This window comes from Oreochromis niloticus, linkage group LG23 (genome assembly GCF_001858045.2).
Source record: "Oreochromis niloticus isolate F11D_XX linkage group LG23, O_niloticus_UMD_NMBU, whole genome shotgun sequence".
Taxonomy (NCBI): Eukaryota; Metazoa; Chordata; class Actinopteri; order Cichliformes; family Cichlidae; genus Oreochromis; species Oreochromis niloticus.
The window spans coordinates 816852-834287 of record NC_031986.2 but is presented as its reverse complement, the minus strand read 5'-3'; the positions used below and the strand labels follow the sequence as shown (position 1 = coordinate 834287).

General features: G+C 39.5%; 2 protein-coding genes across 2 annotated transcripts in view; one reads left to right on the top strand and one right to left on the bottom strand.

The window, feature by feature from the left end:
• Nucleotides 1-6008, bottom strand: part of LOC100691238 (dedicator of cytokinesis protein 9) — a 45181-nt gene extending 39173 nt beyond the window's left edge. Inside the window, exons 1-2 of the mRNA XM_019355603.2 lie at nucleotides 5183-6008; nucleotides 4851-5089 (exon numbers count right to left, since the gene is read on the bottom strand). Coding sequence (XP_019211148.1) covers nucleotides 4851-4964 — 114 coding nt within the window. The 5' untranslated portion in view covers nucleotides 4965-5089; nucleotides 5183-6008. The remainder of the gene's footprint in view (nucleotides 1-4850; nucleotides 5090-5182) is intronic.
• A 201-nt stretch (nucleotides 6009-6209) lies between these two features.
• Nucleotides 6210-17436, top strand: part of LOC100690976 (bone morphogenetic protein receptor type-2) — a 55470-nt gene continuing 44243 nt past the window's right edge. The window contains 1 exon segment of the mRNA XM_005465854.4: nucleotides 6210-7097. Coding sequence (XP_005465911.3) covers nucleotides 7019-7097 — 79 coding nt within the window. The 5' untranslated portion in view covers nucleotides 6210-7018.

Genomic DNA, 17436 nt, shown 5'->3' with positions numbered 1-17436 from the left:
TGAAAACAAACGCTGTTGTCACAGTGATGTAAACTGTCTTGTTGGTATATATGTATCAATCTAATAAACTTAAACCTACACCATCCTCCCTATTCTGGTATTCTAAACAGTACTTAGGCGAAACCCAAAGACTGCTTGGTAGAGTTAACCTCCTGAACTATCTACAACACATGGTGGAGACCTGACATTAAGACAGAGAAGACTAGAGATGACACATGACCATTAGTGAATATTAAAAATAATAAATGACAGATTTAGTGATATTTTCATAAACTATTGATTTACCACATCAATTAACATCATCGCAGGACAAAATATTTTTTCTAACATGGCAACCTTTAAAAAGTGAAAGGAGACAGAAAGACAGGTGAGAAAGAATAAAACTTAATTGACTTTTTGATGGCATTTTACACAGTACTGGTACAGTATCTAGAAAATGTGGGAAAATACCGGCATCATATACAGTACTTACTTCTGAAGAAATTATGTTGGGACCCTGAAAAAAATTACTATGTACAATAATGGATTTCTATACATTTTACATCAGATGAAAACTTTGGTTGTAAGATTCAGATAATTATTTGTTAAAAGCTAGAAAATTTAAATGAGAATGAGAAAGAAAAGTATTTTTTGTGTCCCCCTCTCCCTGTTAATGTCCTACCTGCTCCCCTGGTAAAACTTTGCTAGACCCGCCCCTGCACAGTTACCAGCTGTCAGCTACGTAAAAAAGGATCCTGGTGTTATTTGTCTCTCAGAAACAGTTCATAACTTTCCTTCAACTAATTCATGTCACCTAAAAGGTAAACCTGTTTCTCCATCACCTGTTCGGCTCTGATGATCCAGTAAGGACCTCTCCTGGTTTCATCTTCATGTTTCCCTCTCACCAGATAACCAAACCGATATCATGACCAGCAGCTTTTACAGCTGTGGCTCTAGCAAACATCAGCTGATACTAGAAAGTAGTATTAAATCAATTCTAACAACAGCTTATCTCGCTTAAACGTGCTGCTGTTGTTTAGCGTGACATCCGTTGGTTTCCTTTTTCTGGCGCGAAGTGGGTGATAAACAAACAAGAGAGATGGGACTTGCGACAAAAAAGCTGATCAGCTGATCACTGATCAGTTTCGTGATTGAAGTAGCAGCAGCTGCCCCCCCCCCCTTTCCCTGATCCACCTGCTGGCCTCCACCACTTGCTAATTTTAATGAATCTGTGGAAGCTCTGCCATAGCCACCACCAAACAATTGAGTTATTTTTACACATCTGCCAGCATTTGGCCAATCCGCCACCTTTCATTGTTTACACCATTACGGGAAAAAAACAACAACAACAACAAAAAAACCATCAGCCCATAAAAACGAAAAATTACCATCGGCCCACCAGGCAAATGCCCAGTACGCCCGATGGCCAGTCCAGCTATGGGTCCAAGGACAGTCTCACTGAAATGTGAAGGGCTCAGATCATGTTCCCATTGTTCTTTGAGTGTTACTGTGCTTCCTCTCTTCATCTCAGGCACAGAGGCCAAAAGTTTCATCATGGACCTAAATTTAGGCTAAAAGTGAATGTACTCCACTGTGATTTGGGTATTGAGGGTCTCATGAAAAGCCTGCAGGTATTGACAGAGTGAAACAGGGTCCACTTGAACCCTGCAGAAGAGGGTTTTTTGCTCCACAGAACTGGATATGCAATTGTGTCATCTGGGTCAGATAAAATATTTTCTGGTCACTGCCCATTTTTTGCAGACACAGCTGATTGAAATATCCACTGCTTTTTTTTTCATGATGGTTATTTGAATGTATTTATTTAAAAGAGACAGTGCATGTTAATGAACATATCAATGTCAATATGCCAGAGTTAGCCAAAAGTCTACGTGTCACGCTTGACCTGGCAGGTCAGATAAAAACAATAAATAAGAAATTTAACAACACCATCAGACAATTTATAACGATCCAGTTCAGACAGCAAATACATAAAATTACATTAAATATCACACTTATAAAGTGTAACTATTTACAGTTTTACATATAAAAGATAAAACTTTTCATGAGTAATTATCATGTTTAGCTCTACAATGTGTTTTATGGCTTTGCCAATCACGATGGCAGGAAAATCTGGCTAAACAAAGAAGAAATCTTAATTTGGGATTATCTTAGTCTTGTTTCACTTGTTCACACAATAATTAAGATTTGTTGAGCTTTGCAAAAGAGTCTTCAGTTGAAATGCAATAAATGCTTCCTGCCAAATCTGAGGCAAAAAACCTCCAATGAACAAAACAGCAGCCTCAAAACACACAAAACATTTTTGCAACAAGCTGAAGCCTCTCCTACACATTCACTTAAATTACAGCTGCAGGCCGTGCAGCAGAAATAAAAACACAGCAAAAACATGCAGAGACAATCCAAAAAACATGACGTGACATTCAAACAAGAAGCAGCTTCTTCATTTGTGAGCCTGCAGGCATTAAAAAGATCAGTGGCCTGTCTGGTTTGGTTTGGTTAGCAAAATGTCAAAATCATGTCATGATGTTGGAATTTCAGATTACAGTGATGTTGACTTTGGTTGTTTTCTTACAACGAATAAAAGAGAAATAACGTTTCTCCTGCAGTCTCCTCTACACCAGACTGACCACAGTGTTTACTCCACTGTAAGGGTGGTAATGACACAGAGCATGAGGTAGCCTAAATAAAGAAAGCATGGAAACCACATGGTTTGAAAAGGCCTAGGCTCAGCGATCAGTCACAGCAACTCAGGACCACAAAAACCAGCAGACAACCAAACGCCCAGCACCATCACAGACCCTGTATCATGTCACAGATATAGGTCAGCAGTGCTAAAGCATCTGCAAATCTGCAGCTTATCTCTGGCAGTTTTTTAATGCTCTAATCAGACCAAATCCTCTGGAGTGGAATTGACTCTTAAGTGGAGCTCCATGGTTCCACTGAAAATGGGAGGTGATATTAAGGTATCAGGATGCACATTATATGGTTAGCGTTTCTCACTTTCAGACATGTACAGGGGCCACGAGGTTATTCAGGCTCATTAACGAAGAACCTAAAATATAAAAAGACGAAGACAGAATTTAACTGGGCATGAGTATGAAGAAGTGGGTAAAGGCAAGGCAGGGAAATGTATAAAATGTCTAAGTAAACATTTCCCACAGTTGGAAGTGATTATTAAAATGCCATAGGCTGTCCTTAGTGCTCTACTGCTTGGCCTCCACTTTGTTTACTAAGTGGAGGCCAACCACGCCTGCAGTAACTACAGCGTGTGTACGAACACTTGTTCCCAGAACTGGCCTCACTCTTGAATTTAGACAATTTATTGCATCTGCAGGTATTCATAATTGATGGCCCCGCGGGTGCTTAATGTGACACCACATTACGGAAGAGAAAGAGGGCAAGTTTAAAAATAGCCATCATCTCATCCATTATTAAACACAACCCAGAGATTTGATTCAGTATCCATTATGCCACACCACACACTGGCCTAAGACAGAATTAATAGTCTACTGTGACATAACAGAAATGAAGACTAAGACTACATAATGGATTGTTTTTACGTAAGTTGAAGAGCTGTATGTACAGAAGCCCATGCCCGTCTACCAAACACTTCCTGTGTTTTTCTCAATCCTGTATCCTTGTTGATTAAACCACCAAGCAACCACAGTCCAACACCAGCCAACCTCATTTTTGCTGGACCAGAGTTTTTAACTTAAATTAACAACTGAAAAGATATCTCAAGTTATCCTGGCTTCTGCTAACTATTTTCACTAATCCTATTTTTACCTGTGAAAAATCGTATAAGGATATTAATAAATTTAGATATCTACATGTATGTAGTTATTCATCTTTACTTTTATTTAATATTTAAATTTTCAAAGAGAGAAACAGAAAACAAGACATAAGGGCTTGACAGAAGTCTAAATGATAAGTCAGTTAGCTTAACGTAATAAGTTAAAGCAAGGGGGAGGTAAAGGTAGTAAACTCTGCCTACCAATATCTTTGAAGCTTAACATTTAAAATATGACAAAAAAAATATGACATAAATATTAATCTAATCCATGCTTTAAAAACAAAAGATTTTATGGTTTAAGGGGTTATGTGTTGGACAGTCCTTGGTTGGGTGCCCTGTTTTCTGAGTCTGACGATGACAAGAATTTGTGACATGACAGTCATGCAACAATTTGTGAGCTTTACAGGTGCAGGTGGATCACATTACTCATAAAGAGAGCTGTTTTATTTCTCCTCGTTTCCACTCTTTGAAATGTGAAATGTGAAAACCCCACTGCAGTGTTTTTAACTATCCTGATGAGCTGGTCAAGAATGATACATTTTTATTTGTTTGTTTTGCTACTACATGTGCCACAGAGCACACAAGTGCAGAATAATCTTCCTTCATACTGTAAATAAGACAGGCATATTGTGTTACCTTTGTCATTGTGTGGCTGTTTGGTCATTGTCTAGTTACAAGATGAAATTGTGCGGGTCAGATGACAGAATGTACCGAGATGTGTATGGATGGGTGTGTTTCGCCTTCATCACGTTAGAGCTGGTCTATGTTTCAGTTACTTGGCAACCTCTTCGGGAAAACAGTAGGTCGTGGAGAGTGTAAAGTATATGCACCAGAAATTGGCAGTTTGAATGTAACAACAACAACAACAAAAAGTTGTGGATGTTTTTGATACAGTAAAACACGCCATGCTTTAGAAGTACTGCCTTTGAGCAAGGCACTGAACTTTACACCAAACAAATTATCCTCTGTAGCAAGAACGAAGCAAACGATTCCAAACGTACACTGCATGATACACAGTGGGCCAAATATGTTCATTCACTTGTGTGAGCCTTTCTCTTACCATCCACACTGACGTCCTGACAGCCTCGGAGACGCTCTGCCTCAGCTCTGCGGCGGTTCCCGGTTTGCTGAGACCCCGGGTAAACTTCCTCGCTTCCAGTGGCGCAGCAGCCATAGTATAGCCCACCTTTCATCAGACAGACAGGTCCCGCGACGAGCACACCTCGACGGTGTGCGAGGTTGTTTACAAGCTGTCGCTGCAAAACGCAGATACTCTGTGCTCCGGGATGTCCGACGTGCCTAAACGCAGAGTCGTGCAGTTTTATTCTGTCGTCATGCTTTTCGTAAACTTAACGCTAGCTCGATCATAGCGGACAGTGTAGCCCAGGATACCTGGCGATTGAGTTCCCAGTCAACAGCGACCAGAGAGCAACATCCAAAATCCTGCGGTGCCTCGTCCCGGCAGCTGAGATCCCTTTCGCAAACAGACACGCCTCCTTTAATCATGAGGACAGATCTTTTTCAGCCATCACGTTCCTATCTGGCCAAGTTCTGTGACTCCATAGTGTAACTGTTTACTCATACGATAGTGAAAGCTGCTGTCAGGTGGTTCGATTTTAGTGGGAAATACATATGGCCTGTAGACTTGAGTCAGGAAGGAAATTCGTAAAACTCTACAAAATTAAACACGACGAAATCAGAGCCCTTGAGTTGAGCTCTGGCCGAAATTAACTACCTTGAAACGGGAAAAGTTCTAATGTTTTTCCGTGGTATAGATGATGTGAGGTTTAAGTGCTTTCTGTCTCTTTCCAATATTAAAAGCTTCAGTGTTTTCCATTGCAATTAGGGTTATTTGTTTTATAAATTCATAAAAGGACTATATAGGAAAATTTGATTTTTGAGATTATATGAGGGAAAACCACACACCGGTTTGTCATAGGCACGGGCTAACTTGCCACCTGCTGGAATAATTACAGTGTACTTTAACACATACAGTTTTATTCACCACACAGAGGCAGTAAAGTAACACTAATGATTGAATAACAAATGATTCTAAGTATAAGTATGTAAATGCAGGAATAATACATTATATTTTAGCATGTTTGATTGTTATCATCTTTTAACAAACAGCAGTTATTTATTTGTTTTTATCAATACATATCGCTTTGTACTATAACCATGTAATAACGTTGGCGTATAACATTGGCGACTGTTTTTCGAGAGCTTTTCCATACGTATAGGATGTTAACGTCAGGCCGGTGTTTACAGTAATTAAAGTTTCGACAGTTCCATCGACAGCCTGAATGCAGCACATGATTCAGGGTGTTGTATCCATAGTCTGCAGCACAGTGGCGCTGGCTCACCCCTCCCGCGGTGGAATTCTGTCCTCCACCCCCAACACCAACCCACAGCAACCTGATACCGGAGACGAGCGGTCCAGACAAGCCTGCAAACGAGGCGTTCCCAGCCGCCCAGTTCAGAACGAGAGATATCCATCTCCTCCCTCCGCCATCTGTCAGCGCCGGAGGAATAGTCGCGGTGTACCGCACACCAGAAAAGCTCAGTATAGGCGCCACTGATTTATGAATTTTGTTTTCTTCTGTAAGGAAGCGCGAGAAATGAGACGGGACAGAGAAGTAACTGGCTTGGAATTAAGCTAGCGTCGGTTAGCTTCGGGAGCAGTCAGCTTGCGACCTATCCGGGCTAAGTGGCTAATCTTTAAATGCCGAATTTATAGCTGTAAGTGTCGACGACTGGACATTTTTATAAAGGATTAAAGCTGAGAGTGGTTTGAAATCTAGACGAAAGAACTGAGTGCCTGTTTTTTCGTGGTATTTACCCTCTTTACCTAAGTTTTGTAGTACCAGACAGTCACCCCTGGCAGCTAGCATGTTAGCTAGCAGATATGGACGTTCCTCGCTGGCTAGTTGTGGATGGCAGATCCGCCAAACAAGTTAGCCTCTCGGCTCGTCTGTCCAGGCTGTGCTGGGGTCGGAAACGGGACTAACTTAACTTTCATTTGCACTTAACGATCGTGAACAAATCACCGACCCCAACCTAACAGCGTTACTTTTTTTGCACAATTTCTCGATGTATTATTCCATGTCAGTGAGAGTAGTTCAAGTTATGACGTGAGGGAGAGGATCTGAAAACAAAGTGGGAACTACAGAAGTAAAAAGAACACTGGGTGGACCTCTAACTACGAGACCAAAGTCAGTCAACACTGTCATGGCTGTGGGCCGAATCACGATAAAGTCGCTTGCTGAATTTGGAATTTGCTTGGCGATTTTCCTGACTTCAGTGGCTGGTGAGTGTGTTATTGGTAAATTGATTTTTGGTTTGAGAGAAAATGTGCTCCTCATTAATATTTAATGCTTTCCTGTTGGTTTCTGCTTCTTTCTATACATTCGCCATGGTGCAGATGTTTGAATATAAAAAGATTTTCGTTTTTTGTTAATTTTATTTATTTATGTGTGTGTGTGTGTGTGTGTGTGTTGGCTGTGGTAAGAGAAAAAAAAATTCCGAAAGACATTTTTTTGCTCCCTGTATTTGTGTGCGTCTGCCTCATCTGTTTGTTTTTCTTCTCCCGCATCTTGTTGTCTGGCTAGGTCTTTTCTGGAGTCTTCTATGGCACTCATATCATTGAATTTTATAAAACATCATAGATATCTTCTCTTAAACACAGCAGCAAATTCACCCCTTGCTTATTTTTATCATTGGGTGTACAAAAGGCTTGGAAAAACACTGCCAAACATACTGCAGCCATTGTCTGCCAAGTTGTGCCCCTTGTTCAAGACTTTGGGCTGAAGCCAGGCTTCTGTGAGACCTTGAGTGTGATAAGATAGTAGCAGAGCTGCACAGAGATAGTGGAGCAGTGTATGCGGGGAAAGGAAGAGAGAAGACGGAGCAGGTGGAATGTGTGGGAAGGTATTTTAAAAGATGGGTGTTTTAGGTGATAGAAGTTCAAGATTGTGCTCAGGCTCTGGCACCGTGTTTGAAAATAGGTGGGCTTGTATAGCCTGGTTTGCCCATCCCAGTGCGTGGGAGTGAATGTGTGTGCTTCTTAATAATGTATTATTATTTCTGTGAGTGTGTGTTATTGCCTAGGCTCCTCCATCCATTCATAGACAGGGTGTTATCAGAAACCCACATTTAAAACTGCTGTTGCATAGGAAAGTATAAGAATGCATTTAGCAAAACTGGAATACACTGTGTGATTGTGTTCATATTTTAAAGCTGCCTGTGGATGGTGTCCCTATTTGCATTTAGATGTGCATTTAACAGACAAGGTGGTTTTATCATTTATATCATTTATAACATGACATTGAAGTCTGCTTTTTTTAACCTATTTTGAGACATATTGACTGGGTTTGTAGCTATCTAGTGGAGGAAAAGCATGATTCAATAGACAAACATTTCTTGAAGAGAGAGCCTTTCAGGTTGTGGCTAAAATCATTTACAGAGGTGCTTTAAAAGACAAACAAAAAGCAAAATGTAAATTGTGGTGATGTCATTTGATATCATTATAATATACCTTACCTTTATGACTGTGGCTTACTTGCACCGACTGTCAGAAGTTTGACTCAGTAAACAACACAAGGGCGATTAATTGATGCTTATGTGTGTATGTGTGGTGTAAACGACCAATAAATCCAAATTGTTGGACTGTGCAAAATTAATTAGGACAGCAGTCAGACTTTGTTGCTGTAATGACTGCAAAGAGAGAAAAAAGACAAACTGCTTGCTCTCTATGCTGTTGCTTCATGAATGCAAAGCAGACACATCCCAGTGCACCGATCTTGAGGTCATCCTTGGAACAATGAAGATGAGAAGCAGCACAGGGCTGTATATCTGGCAGAAGTGTTAGTCATCTCTCTGACTCAACATCTTGCTTTTTTTTTTTTTTCCTCCTCCCGTTGTCCCCTTTTCATGACTTTTCTGTTACCGCTGTTCATTTCTGAATTCTCTCCGCTGCCATGTGTTTAACCTGTTTGCAGCTGGGCCTGGGTCGTTCTTTCACTGACTGTCCCTGGTGACTCGTCAGTATGTGGGTGTATGCCTGCTGCTCCAATATGTCGTGTAGAAACCGTTTCAAACATGGCACAGACTTGCACACCATACCTGAAGTGCGACCACAGGCTTTCTTTGTAACAGGGCTTTTATTTACAGAGAATTCTTTTCAAGTAAGGCCTAACTTGTAGCATATTCATGCTCAAAACCTATGCGACAATTTTAAAAATATAAAAAAATTTTTACACAGCCAAAATTTTGGTCTTGTACCAGGTAAGCTGGAGATTTGGGGGTCTAAAGAAGATTATAGTAGCACCATTATACTATAGAATAAAAGACCTGCTCATTTGCTCCGCTTGCCCAAACCTCGAGACATTGTCTCGAGGGCCCCATACTGTGGCGTTGACAGACCTACTGTTCCCTAGCCCGGCCGCCCCTCTCTAGCCTTGAAGGCCACGGCAGGTCTCTTGAAGCTGTCAGCTTGGCGGCCACATCAGTGGCTCAACAGAAAGTGAAGTTAGTGGCTCAAGATTACAGACTCCTGTTGGACTGTGGTGGTTAGATGTGCGTCCTGGCCCACATTGTAGGCCATGGAATTCTTTTAGCCAGGTGCAAACTGCTGTGGATCCTTTGATTTGCTCATTCTTTTAAAATCCAGGTTTGGTTGGAAAACATGTAGAAGAGGATGGATCAGAATTATTTAAATATCACTCTCAATAAAATTTGAGGAATTTGTCTTGGTGGCAGAGAGGTGGCAAAGATGGCACAGAGAGAACTTTCCCTGAGTTATAGGCTGCACCTATCAAATATTTTTAGGACATTTAAATGTTGTCAGAAATAGTTTCTGCTTATCTTTTGTTCTTTGAAAGCTATTTGAGAGAATTATTAATCCAAATAGTGGCTTATTATGATGCACACTAATATAATCAAACCAAGCTTTAGGAATGATTTAACTGTCTTTACTCAGTGTCAGCAGTGTGAAAAAATTACCCAAAGCCCACAAGCTCAAATTACCAAGCTGTGTCCACTTTGGCCCTCACCCTACACTGCTGAGTGTGCATTAAGCTCTCAGGATGTGATGCAGTACATCCTGAGAAGCAGAAGGATAGTAAACAGGAGGAGAGTCACTCATAAAATGCTAAAATATCAGCCACGTAGAAGCAGAAATAGTATTCACATAACTGGACCAGTGCAAATTAGAAGCTTAGGCTGGAGAACATAAAAGCACTGGCCTCACTTTGATTCCATGATATTTTGGTTGGTCCTCGTCATTATTTTTTAAGATGTGATACTGGCTGCAGATAGAAACAGACCAATGGATGATGGAATGGGCAGGAGGTGGGAGGCCATTTGATCTCTAATACAGCCAGCGTTGTACTCTATTAGCTGAAAAAAATCAATGTGTCTCTCTTCCAGTACCACTGGTTTAAGTTCTGGGCGGAGGTAAAAGCAGCAAGAGATACAATACAGCGGTGTTTAACAGGCTTCTGATTTGGTAAAAAGGAGAAATTAGCGGATGTTTTAGAAAACAAAAGGTGCAACCTTGAGATGGTAACTCAGAGTGACAGCCTATGGTTAGTACAAGGCATTTTCCTTGACCAGTACAGACAATAAATCTAGAGTGTGCAAAAAGTGTTGTTCAGTGTGTGGATTACCAGTTCTGCTTGGGGTTGTGCATACTTACATGAACAGAAGCTTTAAAAAGAAGGCAATCTGTTAACTGCCACTTATGTGGAATTTGCTGCACATGCATATCCTCCTCTTTGTAGGTTTTATATCCTGAGACGTCAGTATTCATCATGTCCACATTGTATTACAGTGATAGCTGCAACAGAATGAAGTGCAGTTATTATGTTCCACTATTAAAATTAACATTTTGTAGGAAGTAATGATTTTAGACCAGATGTGCATTTAACAAAAGTCAGGGAAAAAAACAGTAGAAATGAAGCAGGCCAAGTGATCAGATAAAGCACCTGATATTGGATTAATATTGGAATTCAGCTGGTAGTAATGTTTTAAAACCTGTATAAAATCTTGATTTTGTTCACCTTGACTTTTTTTTAAATATGAAATATCACACTTTCCAAAGCATGGTTGCTGTATTATTGATGGCAGAGTTTAACAGTATTAATTAACCTGACGGATAATTGAAAAAATGTGATTGCCTTCAGTTTTTTAAGTGGAAAATTCAAAAGCATGAAACATTCTTTACATTTCCAACAAGCGTTCAGCATTTTTGTGGGGTAAAAAGTTAATGAAGTTATCTGGCTGGGACTACAGACGAACCCTGTCACATGATGGCTTAAGTGGTCGTAGTCATTCATGTGCACTGCCTTTTCTTACATGAAAACCCCCCAGATGATACAAATGACAGCGATAGTATCATACCTTACCTTTATTTACTGTGAGATTGAGTGTTGTTTCCTCTTGTAATTACACTTCTTTATTATTTTTAGTCTTCCTTTATTTATTTTATTTTATTTTATTCAACTAAAGAGTATGTCTTAAATATATTAGTTGAATTGTTTTCCAACTACTGTTATTAGGTATTATCTTGCTACCTTTAGCCCCTAGGATAACAAAGGATATTAGCTAGTCCTAAGCTATTAGTCACTTGAATTATAGCCAGTTATTTGATTTGTAGAGATGGATTGTAGCATGGCTGTGGTAGCAGGCCTCTTGATGACAACCTTAGCTTAGCCTAAGGATTCTCTAGAAGTGTGCTATTCAAACATTTTAGTTGTAAGTAGGACACTGGGAATGCTTGTCATCATAGAGGTGGATCAATTATGCTGTTGCAACTTGAGTAGAGAGGAATCTGGTGTTTTTGATACTTTATCTGCTACTTGCATTTGGAACGTCTCTGCTAGCTACCCAGCGCTAACCAGAGACCACCTCTTTGCAAATGCACTACACAGCTGATAGCATCATTCCATATCAATTCCCAGGTTGGCCTTTTCTGACTTCCCTGGGGTAAAAAAATCCTCATCATGATTTTTTTGCCAAATTTTTTACCTTTTCCTTTTATTTTGTTTTTGGAATAAAAATAACTTTGTGATGATGTTAGTGACATTTTTAATCCTTTTGTGAACAGCATGTTATCTGCTTCTATAATATATGGTACATGTAATTTCAAAAATGGAGCTGAAGTTCAACATAAAATTCTGAGATCTAGAATTAGCTTAGTAGGGTCTGCATTACCATATTTGAAGGCCTGTAGAAAAAACAGTTTTAAAGATAGGAGGTAGAGCTGGGCAATATAAGATTTTTTTCATATCACGATATGTTTTTTTCATTTCAGGTGATAACGATATATATCACGATATAAGCCAAATAACTATATTTGTAAGATTTAAATGTGCCGTTGCTCACAAGTAAAATGTGAAATAATTAGCAGCTTGTTTTAATTAAAATATTTATTTCCCATAATAAGTTCAACAGGGTAGATGTACTTAAGGAACATAAGACTTCAGTTTCAGATAAATAAAGGCAAATATTGCAAACTACACAAAAGGTAGCCGCTAAAGCGTTTAAGTTTCAAAATAGAACAAACAAAACAGACCACTAAATTGTCAATTCCACTTAGAAACAAAATTTTAATTCTAAAAATAAATCTTAGTTTGTTTTACAGAAGAACAGACAAAATTGACTAACTTTTGTCAATATCAAATAAACTGAGAACTAAAAGGAAATTCTCAATCTCTCCTTGTTGTATAGCTTAGCTTTTCAAACAGTTTTATTAACAGTTACTTTAGTCTGACAAAAGCCGAATGACAAATTAGCGCTTTCAGTCAGCGATTGAGCATGCACCGCTTTATTGTATTTCCAGACTTGCTTTCGGCACAATTTACAGTTTTTTGTCAGACTTGAAATAGCCGAAATACATTCACACTACGGAACTTCTCTGGCCCTTCCGTTCGACAAGCTCTCCGGAATTGGAACCATTATCTATTTTTTCTTCGGTAACCTTCGGTCACGCTCTCGGTTGATTTTTCTCTAGTCGGCAAACTCAATCCTTCATTACCCGGGCTGCACGGCTGCAAAAACAAATACACATGTTCGCCTTGGCGCTTGTGCTGTACGTAACAAGTCACGTGACGTGACGCTGCGGCTGTGATTGGTTCAGCTCTGCGCTACTTAATTTGGATTGGCTGTTCTTTTTTTTTTTTTTTTTTTAAGAGGACAAGAGAGATGAGGCCTATCGCAATAGTTTAATTTTTCTATTGAGAAAAAGTTATTTCGCAATACATATCATTATTGTTTTATCGCCCAGCTCTAATAGGAGGTTGAAAATTAAAACAAAGAATTCCCTATATGATGTGTACTTTCATGCCATCAAACAACTCAAATCAAATGAATGGTCTCAAGAGAAAGCTTGAAAATGATAGATTTCATTATGATATTACCAAAAAAAAACCAACAAACAAACCTAGAGACTTTAGTTTGACTTTTCTAGGAAGATTTGAAGCATGGTAGTAACACATCCAAATTTTGTGATTGTGTGCTGCTTTTTCCCCCAAAATTATATATTTGTATCTACAGGCAGCATCGACAGGCTCAGAGTGTATTTTCTAATATATCTGATACTGACAGCTTTTGAGATAGAGAGCTTAAATTCCACAATGCGTGTCTTATGCACTAGACTAAATTATGTATGAACTATCACCCCAGTACAGTCTTTGGCTACAGTGAAGCTAAATAGTGACAGCTTGATGTGTTTTCATGCACGTTTCAGCATTTTTCTTCTTCCTTGTTTCAAGTTAACTAAAAATCAATGTAGAAGTTTCAAGCAATGCAATGTATAAAATAACGTTATTCTTTGATCGGTTAAAGATAAAGTGATTCTTTCATCACGAAAATACTGACTGACAGTCTCTTGACAATGTTTACAGTGTTGATAGGAATAAATGATGCCGGTGGGAAAAACAAAAAAAATGTTTTGTAGTTTCTAAACTAGGTATCACAATACCATTTAGCTGGTACAGCACTGATGCAAATCACAGTACAGGGCAACTCAGGAAACCAAGAACATATGCATATAACATTCTTTATCAGCCCTGAGTTCAAACCACTTTAAAATACAGTGCCAAACATATTTCAAAATGGCAGAAAATATAACTGATGATAGCTTAAACTAACAATGACTGTCCACTCTTTGCATGGTAGCAGCATAATAAATTAACTACCAGAGTCATCGGCTTCCATTCTTTCTGTGACCTACCGTAAATCCCGGACTACAGAGCACACCTGATTAAAAGCCGCATTCTCTAATTGTAGAAAGAAAATCAATTTTGTACTTGTACAGGCCACACCGGATTTTAAGCCGTATGCGTTTCACTTGTAATATGAGATATTTACACAGAAATATTACACGTGAGGATTTTTAACGTTTAATTTAATCCGTAAGGTAACATAAACATGGTAACATAAACGTTATGGTAACATACAAAAATACATACTGCAAATGCTTTTTTTCCCCGAACAGGGCCTGTAACACAGCTACCTTTAAGTATACATACATATCGGTAACACACAAATTACGTTGCTTATGGTTTTTTTACAGAACAGTGCACAAACAACATTACAACGTTTCTTAACAACCGGTAAAAATATATACCGTATATATACTTAGGGCTGTGCGATATGACCAAAATCTCATATCCCGATATTAAGACATCTATCGTCCGATAACGATATAAATCACAAAAATGTAACATTTTCTGTAAATTCTGTGAATGTCGGGCAGCTCGACTTGCGTGAAGTGTTTCCAGCTGGGCATCGTGTACCTGGAGTCCAGTGTTTTAACTGATGCATGAAACGATACATTTTTAGACATAAGTTGTAACGGCTGCCATTTTCTTTGTGAGTATTTATTACACAGCGTGCTGCGGGGAAAAGCCTGTTCTAACGTTTGAGGCTAAGGTTTATTTTTTAGCACCTGGCGGCTCTTTTTGCTTCTCATCCGTAAATACTCTGCATCTTTCACGTGATTCAGTTTATTTTGAAAAGTCTCAACAGGATCTTGAGCTTTATTGTGAAAGGTTTATGTGGAAAATAAACAAGCGGACACGAGGTGGTTTTTACCGTTGTTGTTGCTAACGACAACGCATAAAAACAAGCGCTTGTCCTTCTGTAGTGTGGTTATATTAAATATAAGAGAAAGAGGGAACTTTAGGAAATTAATATAGCCACTACAGTGACCATCAAAATAATGAAAAAATATTGCCGTAAACAGTTTATTTTGCGACACCACGAAACAAACGATAGCGTAAAATGAAACGATAGACGTTTTTATATCGTCATCCGATATATATCGTTATATCGAACAGCCCTATATATACTACTTATCAATTTTATTGGTATACTGTTACCAGGCAAAATGTTTTTGGCCGCATGAAAAAAAAAATGCATTAGCCGCACGTCAGTATAAGCCGCAGTGTTCACAGTGTGGGAAAAAAGTAGCGGCGTATGACCCGAGAACTACGGTAATTGTTTCAGGTCTTTTTATTGAGCTGAGATTTTAGTTGTGCAGAACATTACAGCACGTGTTAGATCTTAGAGAACAGGTGAAAAATCCACCATACCAGACAGCCACAGTCCTCTGGTAGAGTGGGTGGATGTGTAGGGGAAATCATCCAGTCAAGCTATTATGTAGCCCGTTAAGCCTGTACTTGTTCATTTATTCAACGAGAAAATAATGGTGTTATAAACACAGACTAAATTCAGACACAGCCTAAAATGAGAGCTTATCCATAAATCTGAGATTATCCTATACGCGCAAAATGATAATAAACACCTTTTCAGTCTAGTTCTCATCTGTGTTTTTATGAAATATTTGAGAAAGTTTTAAATATAGAGAGAGGGTCAGGGGTTGAGTTTTAGTATAAATACATGGTCTGTAACGAAGGTCTTTAAGCTTTGAGGGGCAGTACAAACCATAGGATTAGCATAACTGTACCAGACCCAGACAGATACAGACTGACTGGTGGTGGGGGGGCAGTCCCTAAGGCAACAGATGGGACAGATTAAAGCCCACTCTCCTCACCCCCATCTCCAGCATCTTAAAACTCAGCCAGGGGACTTGAAAAATTAGGGGTGTCAGCAAATACCCTAAATTCCTGTCCATCGTACCTCAGCAGCAAGCATGCAACCAAATAACAATATAATTTAGACACACTAGTGTTTTAATGGCTGTCGGCGCGCAGCAGCTTGAGCTCTTGTGACACTGAAAACACCGTGCTCCTGGGCAAAGATAATGCCTCTCTGCATTTTTAGCATATTTGTGTTGTTAAGATGCGAAATGAAAACATAAACACTAGAAGGAAATGAGTGTGTTTTAGTAGTACAGGTGTTGGAATATATTTGCTTGAGTCTGAATCAGCTCTGTTTAAAATCTCTATGCGCAGCATACTTTCAGCTCCACATAAAAAGCAAAGCAAGAGAGCACATCTCGCATCCTGGAGTAGACCGTGATCGCGTGCCAGCAGAGATGATGGTGTGTGCATGATGCACCAAGCACATTTCAGCCTTTAGTCAAAAAGCCCTGCTCTGTTTTTTTCCCTCCTTTCCTTTTCCACCCTGTGCCTCTAATCTTGAATGTGTGGAGAAAAAACAGCCAACACTTCCATGCACTGGGTGACTTTTAATCAAGTCTCAGACTGACGTCTCTTGCGTTGGTGCTATGGGCCTTGGCAGCACTGAGAGAGCGAGAGAGAGCCAGATTAGATCGCTGTTGTTTTTTTAGTAGGGGAAGGGGGTAGTCCACAGGAGTGGGAGGGTGCACTGAAGGCCAGCTGGGGGAGGTGGAGAGAGATTAGCAAATAACTGGGCCATGGGTAAACACTCAGCAGTGCCCGCCACCATCCAATGAAGAGGCACAGAGCAGTAAACTACTCTGAAGCCTTCTGATATGACTACCCCCCCTCTCCTCCCCTCTCTCCTCCCCGGTCCACTGGCCTTGCCTGCATACTCTGACCCACAATTTAATACAACAGTGCAAGCCAAGATTATATAGCAAGCACCCAGGTACGGAGCCTTCCATGACCAATCATAGATAAATGCAGAAAGAAAAAAAACAAACCAAAACAAAACACAGAACTCAAGTCAAGCAGAGTTGCAGGCAAACCAATGAAAAGTGACTACTGGACTGTTCCCATGGCTCAGACTGCAAATGAGCAAAGCCTGGGTCACTTGGCTTCATTCTAGAGCTGGGCGATATAATTTTATTCTAATTTTTGCTTCATAACTTTTGCACTGTCCACTTCCTGCTGTGACAAAACAAATTTCCCACGTGTGGGACTAATAAAGGTTATCTTATAAGATTTTTTCATATCACGATATGTTTTTTTCATTTCTGGCGATAACGATATATATCACGATATAGGCCAAATAACTATATTTGTAAGATTTAAATGTGCCGTTGCTCAAGAGTAAAATGTGAAATAATCTGCAGCTTGTTTTGATTTAAATTTTTATTTCCCATAATAAGTTCAACAGGGTAGATGTACTTAAGGAACATAAGACTTCAGTTTCAGATAAATAAAGGCAAATATTGCAAACTACACAAAAGGCAGCCGCTAAAGCGTTTAAGTTTCAAAATAGAACAAACAAAACAGACTACTAAATTGTCAATTCCA